Raw genomic sequence first — 16,219 nt, 5'->3', positions numbered from 1 at the left:
AGCATGAAAGGACCATAACCTTGCCTTCTGCAGCTCTTGGAGGAGCTCAACCAGGCTCCCAGCTGCAAAGCTGAGCTCTACACTACCCAATACAGTAGCCAAGGTAGGTGCATATAGTCCTTGTGCATTGTGGATTAAGAAAAGCCAGGCAGGATGGAGTCTCTGTGAGCAGGAACAGCCTTCAGTGGGGCAGGCAGTGTGTTTATGCAGGGCTACCCACCAGCTGTGCTGCTTTGAGACACCCCATGCAGGTTGGGAGGCTCATTACATGTTGCTTTCTCTGCAACAACTGTATGTGGCAAAGCAAGACTATGTCACCTTAGCTGGTGGCAGCAGAGAGAGGAAGGAGGGCACCCACCAAGCATCTGACTCCTGGTTGCCAGTTGCCTGGTCATGGGCTATGGGAGCTGAGAAAACAGTTTCCTCCAGAGGTTTTATACACACCAGGCTCAGAGCCAAATATGGAAACACATTTGATTTTTCACAGCCTGGATCAATCATGAGATGGAGTGTTGTTTTTTTTTTTTATGATTAAACTCTGTATTCCTGCATCTGCCTTAACAGACATGTGCTGGAGGCTTGTTGAGCGGAAGATCTGGGACCTGTGGGGGATGCAAGCTGGGTCTGGGTCTCCTGAGAGCCATGGGACCAAGTCCCCCCACCTTCCACAGTGAACCCATCCTTTATTTTGGCCGTGCCTTGCTCCAAGATGTCATGATATCGTTGTGGGGATTTCACTCATCACTTGGGTGTAAAGCCTTTTCTTTCCTATCAAAAGGATCTTCCCAGGATTTTATTTTTCCTTTTCTCTGTGTGTGTATGTGTGATGAAAGGAAAAATTATTCAAGCTCCACAACAAAGATGAGAAGATCCAAATTCACATATTTTCGCAGTGAGAAATTATCTCATGCCCTGTGATTTGTTTTGCTGTTGGATATGATTAGGAAGGATGGGCTGTGAATGCTGGATAGCGAGTTAGGTGGGAGGGAAGGTTGTGATGGGAGACAAAGAAGGGTCTGTACAACCCCAACGCCAAGTTGCTCCCTCTACACTATTCCTCCCTCCTTCCTTCCCCAAAAGAGGGAGGGAAACATAGCCCACAGCAGAGGCCAGTGGACCATACCAAAAATCCCCTGAGACAGCTCAGTTGCATGACAAGGTGACTTCAGACTCACCATGTCTAGCACTATGTCCTATGGAAGTCATTTATTTCTTTGGGACTCATTTCCCAAAACGAGAGGGAATCCCGTGAACCTCAGTGGGAGCTGGGCTGAGGTTTCAATCACGCTGGCCCAAGTCCAAACCCCGCTCTTAATCAGTGGGATGATGTCTATCAGCCTCAGCTGGCTTTGGTTTAAAATCATGGGTTTGTTCTCCGTTCATGGGAGAATTGCACTGCAGGCTCGGTTCCACAGCCAGTAAAGCTAAAGAGCAGAGCTAGCAGTCACCCCTCAATCCCAAATCCTGGCCAATGCCACAGAGGGTGCTCTCTTACCTTCCTGGAGGACAGTGTGGAGGCGCAGCAGTCCCCACCATCATACTGGCAGTACGCTCGGTTGTTGATGGTGTCACACCAGCCGTCTGCTTGGAAGGGCTAGGCAGGGAAATGAGGATTTGTGAAAGGGTTAGTCAAAAGCAGAAGGTTGCCCCCAAAAGTAGAGAACCCAGGTCCGCAGTACACAACCCCCTCTTCAAAGCCAAAGGGCACCAGTTGTCCCGGCTGCTGTGGATGGAGCGGTGGGTGTTCCGAGGTCAGCAGCTGGAGGATCGGAGAATTGTGTCAGAAACGTTAAATGGCACAAGCAGCCATTCAGAAACCCATTTTACTTGTTCTTTAGTTGCATGAGTCATCTGATGAGAGAAGAGAAAGAAGCATCTGGGGCTGAGAAGCAGCCGAGGAGCAGCGCTGTGCCATGGGTGCAACAGCGACGTGCACGGGAATGAACTGTTCACTTGCAGTGAACTGTCAGGAACGGCCAGCAGCTGAGCTTTATTTGTCACAGATGCACACCAGCACTGCCAAGCAACGGCTGAACTAGGTAGCTGAATGGAGAAGCCATTCAGTAACTGGGTGATTAGCAATGAAATGCTTGTTCTGCTTCAGGCTCTGGGACTGGTAGCTCCTGGCCCAGCAACCTCCTCCAGGAGGACTGCTGTCATCAGAGTCATAGAATCACAGGATGGTTTGGGTCGGAAGGGACCTTAAAGACCATCTTGTTACAACCACCCTGCCATGGGCAGGGACACCTTCCACTAGACCAGGTTGCTCCAAGCCCCATCCACCCCGGACTTAAACACTTCCAAGGATGGGGCAGCCACAGCTTCTCTGGGCAACCTGTACCAGGGCCTCACCACCCTCACAGCCAAGAATTTCTTCCTAATTTCTAGTCTAAACCTGCCCTCTACCGGTTTAAAGCCATTTAAACCTTGTCCTATCACTCTATGCCCTTGCCAAAAGTCCCTCTCCAGCTCTCTTGGAGCCCCTTTAGGTACTGGAAGGTGCTTTAAGGTCTCCCCAGAGTCTTCTCTTCTCCAGACTGAAGAGAACTCTTGGTGGAAATCTTGGTCCTCCATTGTTCATGGGGTACAATGGGCTGACCCATTTCACTGGATCCGGTGGCCTTAAACAACAACAAGCTTCAGAAAATACCCAGACTCAGCCTTTGATGATGGACACCCACCTGCAGCACCCCTAAACCGAACGACAGCTGAAAAATGTCACTGCACCATGATTGCCCTGCATCCACTGTGCCAAAGCCAACTTGTGGGACTGGTGATTACACCAATAATTCACACAAAAAGGCCATGCCAAAAACAGGGAACCGATGTGGCTTTTTGTCCTCATGACTCACAAGGAGCAGAAACGGGCTCAATGCAGGCTAGGCTAAACTTTAGGAAGTAGCAGCAGAGATTATGGCAAACCACCAAGCCTGGTCTCTGCTATCAGTACCACAGGCCAAATCCAGGCATCCACAGAGAGACTGCATTTGCCTGGAAGATCTCGGAAGAAGGAGGAACACACCTTCCTGCAGCTGGGTGTTGAGGCACAGCCAGATTAGGTAGCTCAGAAACAAGAAGGTGTTTTACTCCCATCATTGCTGTCACACATCATGTCCAGGAGACCAGGGTGCAGTTTCATCAAGGCAACAGGGTTAACCATCCTCTTTCACTGAAAAGCATCAGGTGGGTCTTAAATGATGGTGATCAAAGAAGGTCTCTGAGCCTCCAAGCAGCTTTGAGTACCAGGAGGGCCAGGGCAGGGATGTCGGGGCTGGGGGGTGCAGGGATGCAGTCAGGGGACCAGCCAGGGCCACTGGCAGGGGAGAGCTCTTCTGGGTGTGATTTGCTTTTGCAGCCTTCCACACGGTGGAGTTTTTCCTTGAGCTTTGCTCCATATGTCATGACTCACTGGCAAAACAACACCCGTCGCTTCGGTAGTTTCCATACAATTATGGGAAGGTTTGCCCATCCCGGCTGCACAGGTCTGAAACGATTTCCAGATCCTGTGTGCAAGGTGGGGGGAGGACAGACACAGGGACAGGATGAGGAAGGAGAGGCTCTCAGTCTCTCTCTCTACACCTATTAGGGCTGACTGCCCCCTCCTCTCAACCCACTGGAGCCCGTACCCCACCCTAAACAAATACAGGCTCCTATGGCAACACTCGTTGGGGAAACTTAACAACTCATGCTCCAAATTACATTGGAAAAACATATGAGGGGAAAATAGAAAATGACTAATTGGACTCGAGGCTCAAGAGAGCCAGGCACAGGGTTTGGGGACTGCTGTCCCTGCTCCTCGCCTCATGTTTGGAGAACACCGTGACTCCTGTGCCTTTGCCTTGTTGAGAATCTCCAGCTCGTTTTATCTTCGCAAGCAGAGAGAGCAAAGTAAGGTGCTGGTGGGTCACCCTCGAGGGCACAGGAGACACATCAGTCTCATTTTGGCCTTGCAAAAGTTACTGCCAGGTAGGACATGGGCAATGCAGTGGACTAAGAGCAGGTGATGTGAGAGAGGAAAACCCATACAGACCCTGCGCTTCAGACATGTGGCTCTGCAGAAATCAGCTCCAGGGGTGGGAGAAGGGAGGTTTGCCCAGGCTGGCGACTCGCAGGAACGCTGGCAGGAAAAAGGAAAACACCGATGCCCAACTGTGCCGCACCTGGAGGTGATCCAGGGAGATGGATATGCATCATCCAGCACGAGGGGGGGTGGGGAGAAAAGGGCTGGTTGAAATATCTCTTATAAATGGGGAAAAAATGAATAAGGTAATAGCTGCGACCGCTCTACGCCGCGTTAAGTGACGGGACTGCTTGGCCAGGCCGAGTGCCACCAAGGCAGCCGGGCTGCATCAGCCAATCTCCCGGCTCCCACCATCCATCCTCATTGTTTGTTCAGACAGGAGCTTCAGCGGGGCAAGTGCTAGCACGTGGAGGTGCAGCCTCTGGCACCGCCGGGCCCGAGCCCTGCGCTGCCGGCACAAAAATAGTAACCACGAATCAAGTGCTTGGCAATTTGAATAGGCTAAAAAAACACAGGCTCTCAAAGCCGGGAGCAGGCACGAACGAAAAGAGAAACAATTAAAGGGGAAAAAAAATAAAAGAGGGGAAAAATATCGCAGGCAAAGGAGGGGGGTGAGAGAGGACTGGTTAGATCCCAACGCATCCTGGGCAGAAGCATCTCCGAGGGCTCAGTGGTGCTGTTTCTCTGAAGCCTGCTAGGAGATGCCATGCAGGGAGCAGTGGCTGTGTCCAGTATTTTTCCACAGCCCTTGCAGAGTGCCCGGACTGGCTCCCTCCCAAGAGCTTTCATTCTGCCCAGAGGGGAGTCCCCAGTGCCATTGGCAAGGCAGGCAGGGTCCAGGCACTTTTCTTCAAATTCAATTTATAAGTAGGTTGATTCAGTGTAAAAGAGCATGAAAGGGTGCAACAGGTGAGGGAAAGATGAAGAATAAATCACAGATTCCATCAGTCATACATATTTCAGTGCTGCATCACAGGTGTTAGATTAGCACTATTTCCCAGAAATGCAGGTTTTGCTCTGGCTGAGCAGACCTGAAGGCTCAGCACCTTGCTTTTGGCCACTACCCCTTCCAGGTGCTTCAGAGTAAGGTGGAAAAAAGAAAAAAAAAAACCAACCAGCATTCACCAGGCCAAATGTGTAACCAAAGAGCTGAAAGACTCTCCTGCTCTGCCACTGAGATGGAAAGTGCTTGTCATTTCTATCTGCCCACAGCCATTGAAATCCCAGATCCCAGTTTCAGGGAATCAAGTCTAGCCTTAAGAAGCAAAATGTTTTCTCCCAGCCTGGTCTTGGGCTTTGTGACTGTGCTGATCCATCCAAGGAGGGTGCACAGTTTGCTTTCATGCAGTTTCTAAGTCAGCTTGGATTCTGCTGTCCTTTCATTTTTCTCTTTGGGAATTGGCACTTTGGGCATCAAGCTCAGACCCTTTGCATGCTGACACAACTATGTGTGTCCCTGCAGCTGAGGAGGTGCAGGTGTCTTCATCCTCAGCTGTCCCCATCAAGGCCACCCCAGAGAAACAGGGAAACCACCATTTCACAAGGAAAACAGGCAGGGATCAGCCCTGGAAAAGCTGCTACTGCCCTCAGACCCACGCCTTGTGCATCAGCTTCACTGCTGTTAATTCCGCTCTTGAAGTGGATGAGTCATTAGTGGTGGGAAGATCAATTGGAAACCCCAACCCTTTGGTGGCAGGGGTTGTCAGCCCAAACCAGGGCTCACAGAACCATGGGACAGGAACCTGAGCTGCCCCAAGGCTGGAGAGGGCTGCAGCTTCACGGGTCTAAGATGTGCAAGAGAAGTGACATCCCAGGTGCAGGGTGATGCCCGTGGCAGGGAGGAGCAGGCAGGCATGAGTGGGGAAAGGAAAGCATGGAGAGGCTGCAGCCTTGACCAGGGAGAGACAGAGGGCAGCTTCTCCCTGCCGGATGCCTTCCCTTCCTCCCCACCTCAGCCACTAGCCAAGATATTTCCAAAAGCTCTGGGAGGTCCCTGGGAGGATTTGAAGAGTGCCCAAAGCCTTGTTAAACGTCTGGTTCACTTAAAGCACCAACACATCCACCACCCCAGCCTGGGTCCCTGGAAATTTCCCCTCTCATCCCTGGCCCAACATCCTTCCAAACCACTGTTCCTCTACAGAAAACTGGGGCTAGTGTCAGTCCCTAAGGCCACTGCTGTGACAGGAGCCAGTTAAAGTGGTGCCATTAACACCGTGTCCCCAGGACACATCCCTTTTCTTACACACACTCACACTGGTGAGGCAGAGAGCCCGGCCATTCTTGGCTCCCCGTGCTTGCCCAGGGAAGTTGACTGGGAATGCAGACTGTGGGAGGAAATGACAATGTTCATTGTTTGGATTAAATATTTTTCTTGGCCCTCTCTCTGTTGTAGTGTGTCTTTTATTTTATTTTTTCTCCCCCCCCCCTTTGACACCCCAAGCACATTCACTTTCCCTCTCTCCTTCCTGAGGCTCTCCAGCATGCAAGGAGGAAATCAGCTCTGAAAAACACAGGGAGGGACAGAGAGGGAACAGGGCTGGCTTCTGCTCAGAAAGTTTTCTGGGATGCCTCTCTGCCCTGAGCCACCCTGAGCAATGAGCGAGCTCTACCTGGCCCATTGCAGAGAGGGAGGCAGAGTGAGCGTTGCTCAGAGGAAGAGAATTCTAGAAATTTGGAAGACACACCTGGGACCAACAAGAGAAAAGAGAAACAAAATCCTACAGACCTAGTGCTTCATTCCCCATTTTTGTGTCTTCCAGTTTCTGTCCCCTGAGCCGTCCCTCCACTCCTTTTGAACCATGGTAGCTGTCCCTTGGAGGCACATGCCTGTAGGATGGTTTGTTGGAGACACCATGAACCTGCCCCACCACCTCAGACACAGTCAGAAAGCAAAATGGAGAAATTCCAATTGTTTCTATGCTTGCTGGTGTCCCTGAGCCATTCACCAGCTTAGCATGCAGGTGGCTTTCATCACACCTTGGGTCCCTAGAAACATCTGCTCCGGCTCCAGTATCCTTCCCCCCAAACCTCACTAAGGAAACAGAGGCTTGTTGCTTGAGGACATACTCCATGTACCTGAAGGAACACTTCAAAGAGGGGCTGATGGGCTGGAAGGCAGCATCCTGCTATTTGTTTTCAGCCCATGTGCCATCACTGGTACTGCTGTGCCCAGCTCCCAGCAGTCCTGCTGTGGAGGTCTAGGTGTTCTCCAGGGATCCCTCATACTCAGGATTCCTGACAACAGCTGGGCCCTGTTTGAATCAGTGTGAGTTGAGGTTGGACAGGACTGATGTCTGAAGAGGGATGGAGAGCAGAGATGAGGCTGCTGCTTGCTCTACAGCCTAATGCTGCTGTAGATGGCCATACTGGGAGAGCAGGTCTTGCCTTCATGGTGTCTGAAAGTGCTTCTGTGTCCCAGGCCAGCATTTGGCTCAGACACATTTCTGCTACAGAAGTGAGCATGTGACACTTTGGGCTACTGAATGGGGATGCACTTCTTTATCCCAGTCCTGCTCTGCACCGTGTTCCTCAGGGACCTCCTGTCTCAGCAGACAGCCATGTGGAAAGGGCTTTGCACAGTCCCTGGGGACAAGAGGGAAGAAGGGGATGGAAAGCTGGGGTAGATAAACACCACATCAGAGCACACCTTTGCTTCCAAAAAACCATCCATGTCCATGAGGTATTCTCAGTGAGGTCCCTAGCCTTGTCTTTTTTACACCCTGATCTCAGTGCTAACTGGAGAAAAAAAAAAACAGAAGCAGGAAAGAACAGGCAGAGGGAAGCAGAGGAAGATGCCATGTGTCAATAGTGCTCCTGGCAAGCATGGTGGCTCCCAGAGACAGTCCCCAGCACTCACCATTCCCAAGGACACTGCTGCACACACAAGAGACCACGAGCACCAGCCTGCCATCCTGCCCTCAGCAGCTCGCCTGCTGCATGGATCAGATCTCCTGCCAAGCCATTTGTGCAAAATATGTTGCAGGATAGAACGGGTTATGGAAAACAAGCCCTGAAAACCACAAGGGCCTCCTGACCCACTTGTATCTGGTTTCTGCCAAGTTCTTGTTACAGATCTTAAACAGAAAGAAAAACAATGTACGAGGGATGAAGGAGCTGAAGGGGAATGAATATTCGTGTTGGAAGAGCAGTTGGCTGGGCTGTGCTTGGGGATGTTTGTTTATTATCAGAAACGACTCATTGATTTTTATTTCAGTGGTTTTCCACTCCCTCGGTATCACCGGCTGTACGACTGTGACTGCTGGGAGAGGGGAAAGTGGGACATGGATGGGGATGGAGGGACGGTACCTGAGCTGGAGAGGGCAGCAAAGCAGCTGTAGGTCAGGGTCAGGGCATCCCAAGTGCAGGGCTGCTGGCACAACGTGGCTCAGGGAAGCTGAGGCTGCTCCCACCTCTCTGAGGCTGCACCACCACTGGTGGTGTGCCTGGATGCTGTAGTTCTACCCATGACAAAAGAGCCCCATCTTTTGGGGTCCTGTCCCTGCAGGTAGGGCAAGGATGCCTGTCCCTCGTCCTTGCACTATGGTGCTGTGTGATCATTTTATTTCCCTCTGCTTTGTCTCTTAAGAAAATGAAGCTTCTACAATCACACTCTATGTGTATGCGGGGGACAGAGATCTCACTGTTTAGGAAAAGTATTACTCAGCTGAGATTTTTGGAAGAGGAATAGATTTCTTTGGGCTCATCCTGGAAGGCTATATCCCACCTTACAGCTACATCCTACAGTAAGCAGCCTGACTAGGCACGGTCTTAAACTGTGCCAGGGGAGGTTCAGGTTGGATATTAGGAAGAAGTTCTTTACAGAGAGAGTAATCAGACACTGGAATGGGCTGCCCAGGGAGGTGGTGGATTCACTGTCCCTGGAGGTTTTTAAGATGAGACTGGATGTGGCATCAGTGCCATGGGCTGGGAACCACGGTGGGGTTGGATCAAGGGTTGGACTTGATGATCTCGGGGGTCTTTTCCAACCCAGTTGATTCTATGATTCTATGATTCTACGACTGCTTATACCAAGAGCAGCATGAAAATGCACCCAGCAGGTATGTAGAGAGCTCCCCATCTTGCCTTCCACCTCCCCAGCATGAAGGGCTTTGTTTTCACCAGCCAGGGGTCAGATCTGACCCAGAAGTGACCACTACCTGCAGTCCATGTTCCTCGTGCTGCCCCACCATCTGCATTAAGCCTGGTGGAAGATACAGCACTGCCTGGTGCAAGAGGTGCGAGAGTGATGATGTGAGAATCATGAGAGGGTGACTAAATTCTGGCCATGCTGTAATACCTAGTTGCTCCAGAAAGCCTCCTTGGAGAAGCTGGGGTGTCTGTAGTCGTTATTGCCTTAAGCCCCAGAAATACAAAACAGAATCTTTTCCAGAGCAGAGTATTCCACCAGCATCAAGTTTCTAACCAGTTTCTTGTGCTGACCTTGCCATGGTACAGAATCAGAGGCCCCCAAGTCTGGGATGAGGGACAACCAAGGGTCTCCAGCCCCACTGATGTTGAGGAACAGAGGCAGCTGGACTGGCTGCAGTGCTTTGCCCAGGGAGCAAGTTGCACCCTGTCTCCTATCATATCAAAGCACAGCAGAGAGACTTTAGGTCTATTTCATGCATCTTCAAAGGGGTTAATCCTGACTGACAAATGCTGGACACAAGCTACAAATGTGCCAAGTGAGGGTTTTGAACATGCCAGTGGGAAGAGCCAAGGATCCATCGGGGTCCTTGACTACCTGTTGGATCGAGAGACTCGGGAACAACTTGCAACCACAAACGCACTTCAATCCCTATTTCATCATTTCCATTGTAATACCTCAGGAAAACCACAAAACAGGGAACAGATTAGTGTTTTACGACCGTGATAACATGACCAGCAGCATGCATGAGGGCAGCGAGACCTTGTCCTCATGCAGGGAAGACCTGAGAAATTCCCAGCAGCTCATGCTCCCACCAGCATTCTGGCATGGCCCACCTTCACCCAGGGTGTGAGGCAGAGAGCTCAAGCCAAGGTCCCTTCCAATTGACCCTTTGCTACGTGTATGTAATGATGACATGAAGCAGGAGGTGGGGATGAGGTTAGCATGTTGCACAATTTGTTGGCTGCCCAAAACCCCTGCCCAGCACTGTCTCTGATCCCTGCAAGAGCAGCCTGCCTTCCTCTGAGTGCACTGGAGCAGCATAGCAGTGGTTACCCCACCCTGTGAATAACACTGGGTAGGCACGATGATGATAAAGTACGTGAACTTTTGCACCTAAACCACAGTCACAACATGAACCACAGGAGTCCCTGTGGTGGGAGGTAGAGGGGTGCAGGGATAGGGCGTTGCACAGAGTAGGAGGTGCTCTATAACAGCCATGGCCAGGCAGACTATTTTGGACCATGGCAGGAATAGTCCAAGGGAGCAACCCGGACTGCTGTACTGACTGATTGTTGACTACTCCTCTGAAGTCAACGGCCTCAATTGCTTTAGGGTACAGGAAGAGGATTTATCAGAGGTGGTCACCTGGGAATGGCTTAGGAGAATGTGCCCCAGATACCACAAACCCCTCCCTCATGGCGGCTGAACACACCACCAGGACCAAAACCACCTCCTCCCAACGCATGGCGGGGAGGAGGGGTTTCTCTCCTCCTCCACTCCCCTCTCCCCACAGCCCCAAGCCCCCTCCCTTGGTGCCACCATCTGTTTTTCTACTGATGGCAGGGGACGAGATGTTCCACTGGCCCTCGAGAGGCGAAGCGCGCTCGGCACTAACTCGTATTCCTGATGGGCTCCTGGAAGGGTTTGCATCCCTCCCTCCCTCCCTCGCCAAAATATGTGCCTTGCTGTTCCTGCACTGGGGAACTTGGCAAGGCACAGCGAGAGACAGGGAGGCAGATGGACGACCAGATTAATGGAAAGAGAAGGGAGGTGGGGAGAGGAGCGAGAGGGATGAGCAGGCAGGCTGATCCACCGCCAGCGTAGGATAACGATGAGCGAGAGTCCTTCCAATGCCACTGCATGGTGACCTGGACTTTCCAATGTGAGGCAGAGCTCCAGCTGGGGCTGGGAAGGTTGAGCCTTGGCTACTGCTCCCATGCCCCGGCCTGAAGTGACTCCAGTAGGGACAGACGGTACAAGCTGCCAGGTGGCCTGGATTTCTCTTATGTAGGGTTGTTCCCCTCACTGAGGCATCCAGAAGAGAAAGCTTCCTGATCCAACACACACTTGGCAGTCAATGGGGAGACAACGGAATCTCCAAGGGGTGACTCAGACCTGAGCTGACATGGACAGTCCATTGGAATAGCATTTTCACTGCCCAGGATGGCAGAGTCTGAGCTCTTAAAGGAGGTGTCTCCACTGAGGGATTCCTGTGAAACGAGGAGGAACCTGGGACTGAGATGTCCCATGGACATGTCCAGTGAAGCTGAACCATGTGAGGTGGGGGGGCACCATGCAGTGTCTCCCTCTGTCTGATACATGTCTTCCTCCATATCCCCCAACAGATTGGGTTCCAAGTGAAATGGTCACAAGGATGGGGGCAGGAGAGGAATAGGAATGAGGATGGAAGCCAGCATAGATGAGGTGGAAACAACATTCAGGGCATTTTCTGTGGTCAAATGGGGAGACTGATAACAGCTCCCTTCTTCCCAGTGCCAAGTAGCAGCTTCCAGAGCAATACTTTGAACGAGACACTTTTGGTAAGAGTTATTCTTTTTGGCAAGACAATGACTAATGTAAAACACAAGTTAAAAAAAAAAAGTTATCTAGGAGGATTTGCGTTATTGGTTCAACCTTAACAATTTGCAGCACTGTAGGAGGAAACATAATGAAAAGAATAATCAGACATGCATGGGTGAGGTGAGGAGGAGGAGAACAGGGATGAGGAGGAGGCTGCAAGCTGTATCAAAAAGGGGAGCATCAGGGTGAAAGAAACTATCTGAGGATGAATCTTCATTAGTGTTACAGCGAGTGACTGTGACCTTAAAAATAGGCCTGCACTGATGAAACTGCTAACAAGGAAGTAGGCACTGTTCCACAGAGGGGGTCAGGATATCTAACAAATAGCTAGATGACCTGAAGGGCTAGAGAGAGAAACAAGATGACATTCGCTCATAAAAAACTGAAGGGCAACCTCTTGTACTGATGGCAAAACATCTGCTGTTAGCCTGGCACTCATCAGCTGGAAACAAAGGAGGTAGAGAAAGATCTGGGTGTACTTGCTGACCTCAGGATATCTGAGCTGCCAGACTGATGCAACTGCAGGAACAACAGATATAGTCCTGTGTCCCATCAAAAGAGATGTTTCCAGCACAAGGAAGCTTTGTACAGGGCTTTAGTGAGACCTCAGATGGAAGAGCATGTACTGACTGCTTGGTCATTCCTGATGAAATATTAATTGAAAGCAGAAAAAGCATTAAAAAGTCCACAGAGGTGATGGAGAGCATGGACTCCCTCCATCTTCTAGTGGGACAGATTTTGTCTTGCTTAACCTCCTGTATGCCAAGAGTGCTGCCTAGAATTGCTTTCTAAGAACAGGGAGTGACCAGCAAACAGGAAGAGAAAGAGGTCATGTTGGCCATGACCATGTTTGGGTGGCTGATGAGAAGACAGTAACTGTTACGGTGAGATGTTGGGACTTCAAGCAGTCAGTGTCCTTCTCTCACACACAAATAAGCTAGCATTTTTCATCATTCCCTACAGGAACTCTCACTGAAGACACAGACCCAAGATGAGGAGCAGGGACTACAGAGGAGGAAACACAGGTCAATCTGGTGTACCTGACCGTAAGGGAGCACCAGCTTTCTGTCCCCTGAGCCACATAGGAAGGGAAGAAGGAGTACCTCACACCCCATCTGCTTATTTTTTGGAAGGACGAACTCCCAGAGAGCACAAGGCAAAGTTCTCCCTTGCTCGCAGAACCACCACAGAGATGATCACCACAACCATCTGGGCTGCTCTTCCACATAAGCCATCCCACTTCAAATACGTTACTCCAGATCTGAGCTAAAAGATGTGGTTTAGAAGACCTGGAGCTCCCAAAACGCTGGAGGATCCATCGCTACCCTCTGGTAGTCATTCACCAAACACCTCTCTAGCACACAGCACCTCATTCCCCTACTCTTTCTGCCTGTGTCTTGCAGCAGACACGCACAACACAGCCACGAGTTCGGGAAATAACTGCTGCACCTTCTGTAGACCATGAGGTTTCCTTCCTGGGGACATGCCCCCTGCAGCATTGCCCTTCCTCCCACACTTCAGTCGACAAAGAGCTGAGCTAGGCAGAACCGGGGAGCAAAAGCAATCATTCGCATTAAAATGAGCACATAAAAAAATATAATCAGCAAAACCCAAAGCTATTTTTGGTGTGCAAACTCCATTTACATTTTCCTTTTTGGTAAAAATCCCAAATTTTCAGCATACAACATTCCAAAATTCCCCCACTTTTTCCTTTTATCCTCAATCATAATAACAACTAGTGCTTGACAAAGACTGCCTATTTTTAATTTCCTTTGCGAACCGACTCCAGGCTGCCTATGATTTTCTCCTGCCTGGTCATTATTCAAAGCGAAATGAGTGGCTAACCAATTTCTGCAAGGAATTCTTTGTCTGCAGATTCTTCAGGAGCAGTTTGTTTTGCATGTACAAGGCTGGAAATCCTGGTTGTTTGGGTTGGATGCGTGAGTCACACAGGGCTTTTCTGGACCCATGTTACTCTAGAACTGCGGTTCTGGTTAAGGAAATATTCCAGCTTGGAGTCAGCTAGGGCTTTTGGGGGATACCCCTTGCCAGTGAAATCCTTTTGCTAGAATATTCTTCCTGGGCTGGCCAAGAAGCAGGCAGGCAAGGAAATGGGTTATTGTGCAGCTCTTGCTCCCCAGCATCGCCCTTGGCTGTGGGGAGACCGTACCCAAGGACGCTTCCTCTTTTATCTCCACTCATCCAGCAAGACCTGGCCCAGCTCAGAGCAAACACGAGGGCAAAGCCATCTGGCTTTGTGCTGGAGCAAGTCTTCGTTGCCAGGAGCTCTCCTGCAAGGGGCAGGCAGCTCGTGCTGGGGACAGGGAGGGCTTACCTCGCACGACTGGATGCAGTGGATGGCGGAGGGGTCGGGGTACCAGCGCAGCCTGCCCGTGCACACGATGTTCTGGGAGGGAAGGAGAAGAGAGCTGTTAGGCGAGTTGGCAGAGGGAGGGAAACAGCCACCAGTGCTTCCTGGAGCTAGAGGGTCTCCTACAACACTGCATTGCTCACTGTTCTGTGGGGCAGAACAGCAGTTACACCCCCCAGGACTGTCGCTGCACCCTTTGAGGCCCAACAAACCCAGGGCACCTGCAGCTGGATCACCCACTGACAAGGGTGTGTTGCCCAAGGCAGAGGCCACACACACACACACACACACACACACCCCCACACACACGTGTGTGGATATGCAGATGCATATTGGTTTGACTTGGTCTTGGAGGTCTTCTCCAACCTTAATGATTCTATGTTTCTGTAGTGATACAAAACTGGAAGAGGACCAAGGGAGATGGCAGGGACCACCAGAGAAGCGGGTTTAGATGGCACTGCCACCACACGGTGTCTGACTTGTCCAGGTGCTGCTGCTGCAGAAACAATGACAGGCTGGAGTCTGCCAGCATCTCCCCATGTAACGCTGGATTCACAAGCTTCTTGTTCATACAGGATGGGGGCTCAGCCAGTCATCGCTCGACATCAGTTGACCCACTGATGCCTGCTCAGGCTCCAAAAACTGCGTCCTGGAAGGACTCATCTCCCCAGACCTGACCTGGAGCAGATACACCAGACTCACGGTCACTCTGAGGTTCTCTCTGGCATTTACGAGGCACAAACTCAGCTGTTGCAGCCAGATGGACACAAGAGCAAGATGTGAAGGGCTCGGTTTCACGGCCCTGGAACGCGCCGTCCCGCTCGTTCAGCTGGGGTTTGTGGGGAACACTCATGATTACACAGGGGGAAGAAAAGCCCCACCGCACATGCAATTTCCTCCTTGTAAAGCTCAGGCAGGCTTTGAAATCTGAGGCCCCATAAAACAGCGTCTGGCCTGTGAAAGTGTCCTAGGATGCCCTTCGCAGCACAGGAGTCACACAGAGGGGTAGGTATGTTCTCTCCCAGCCTCCTGTTTGACATCTGCAGTGGCAGGCAGACCAGCTCCAGCATTCCCAGGTGGCACAGCAGCTAGGGATGGGGCAGCTGTGCCCAAACAGAGCTGCTGCAGGTCCTTCTGCTGCGTCTTTGGTCAGGACCATGATGGGGCTGGAGCAGGATGAGGTCCTGGTCATGCTCAGGTGGTGCAGGGAGAGCAGACCCACAGAGAGCCATCCTGATGGGGCAGAGGCTGAGGATGCTGGCTGAGCTCACCAATTCCCACTCAGCCCAGAAGATCTGTGCATCCCAACCTCGTTGGGGTGGTTTGTATGTGGTTGTTGTGCAACTTGGATGCCATTTTAGCATACTCATACTAGTATACTCATATTCCAGGCTGGGAAATAAGGGCAGAGGGACAAACCTGCTCGGATGTGGGATGCAATGAATCAGACCTGAATGCAAAACAGGACTGTGCCCTCCCTGAGCGGCCTCTGCAGTTCCATGTGTTGTTCTCCTCATCTTCTCCATCACCTCAGGAGCACAGCAGCTCCCAGGACAGAAAACTGTTGGATACTTGGGGGACAAAGTGGGGACCAGAGACAGAAGTCAGGGTAGAGAGGAAAACAAGACGGTCCAGGGAGAGAGAGCTCCTGGCAAGGGGCAGTGCTGCTTCTTAAAATAACATCTCCTCTCCCTCCCCCTCTCCTCTCTGCAAAATACCTCCCTTGCACGAAAGCCCACAGCGGTGGTGAAAGGGAAGCCGAACGCCACTGCCTCCATGGGCCAAGCCATCCGATCCCTCAAAGGCAAGGACTCCTTCCAAGGCTCGTGCTTAACCATCCCACAGAGCCCAGGCATCCTCGCCCCCCCCGGCAGCCATCCGCCGTGGGTCTGATTCAGTAGTATCCACAGGCACGATGCTGGGCCTCCTGTGGGTTCCCAGGAGGAGGGGAGAGCGTTTGGATGGGAGCACTGGCTCCTGTGAAGGTTGTTTGCTTTTCTTTGTTCCACCTCCTTCCTTATGTATCTCGTTTTTATTTTAAGAAATATTACCCCGGCACAGCAGCTTTTTGGGAAAGTCGTGCCATGAGGATCCAAAC

General features: G+C 51.3%; 1 protein-coding gene across 1 annotated transcript in view; it reads right to left on the bottom strand.

The window, feature by feature from the left end:
* Nucleotides 1-16,219, bottom strand: part of PAPPA2 (pappalysin 2) — an 81,963-nt gene that overhangs the window by 848 nt on the left and 64,896 nt on the right. The window contains exons 21-22 of the mRNA XM_018078947.2: nucleotides 14,086-14,157; nucleotides 1,496-1,594 (exon numbers count right to left, since the gene is read on the bottom strand). Of these exons, the coding sequence (XP_017934436.2) occupies nucleotides 1,496-1,594; nucleotides 14,086-14,157 (171 nt within the window). The remainder of the gene's footprint in view (nucleotides 1-1,495; nucleotides 1,595-14,085; nucleotides 14,158-16,219) is intronic.

The sequence above is a fragment of the Manacus vitellinus genome, unplaced genomic scaffold (assembly GCF_001715985.3).
Source record: "Manacus vitellinus isolate BGI_N305 unplaced genomic scaffold, ASM171598v3 scaffold_44_pilon, whole genome shotgun sequence".
Classification (NCBI taxonomy): domain Eukaryota; kingdom Metazoa; phylum Chordata; class Aves; order Passeriformes; family Pipridae; genus Manacus; species Manacus vitellinus.
The sequence above is the reverse complement of the archived record's forward strand: the minus strand, read 5'-3'. Positions and strand labels throughout refer to the sequence as shown.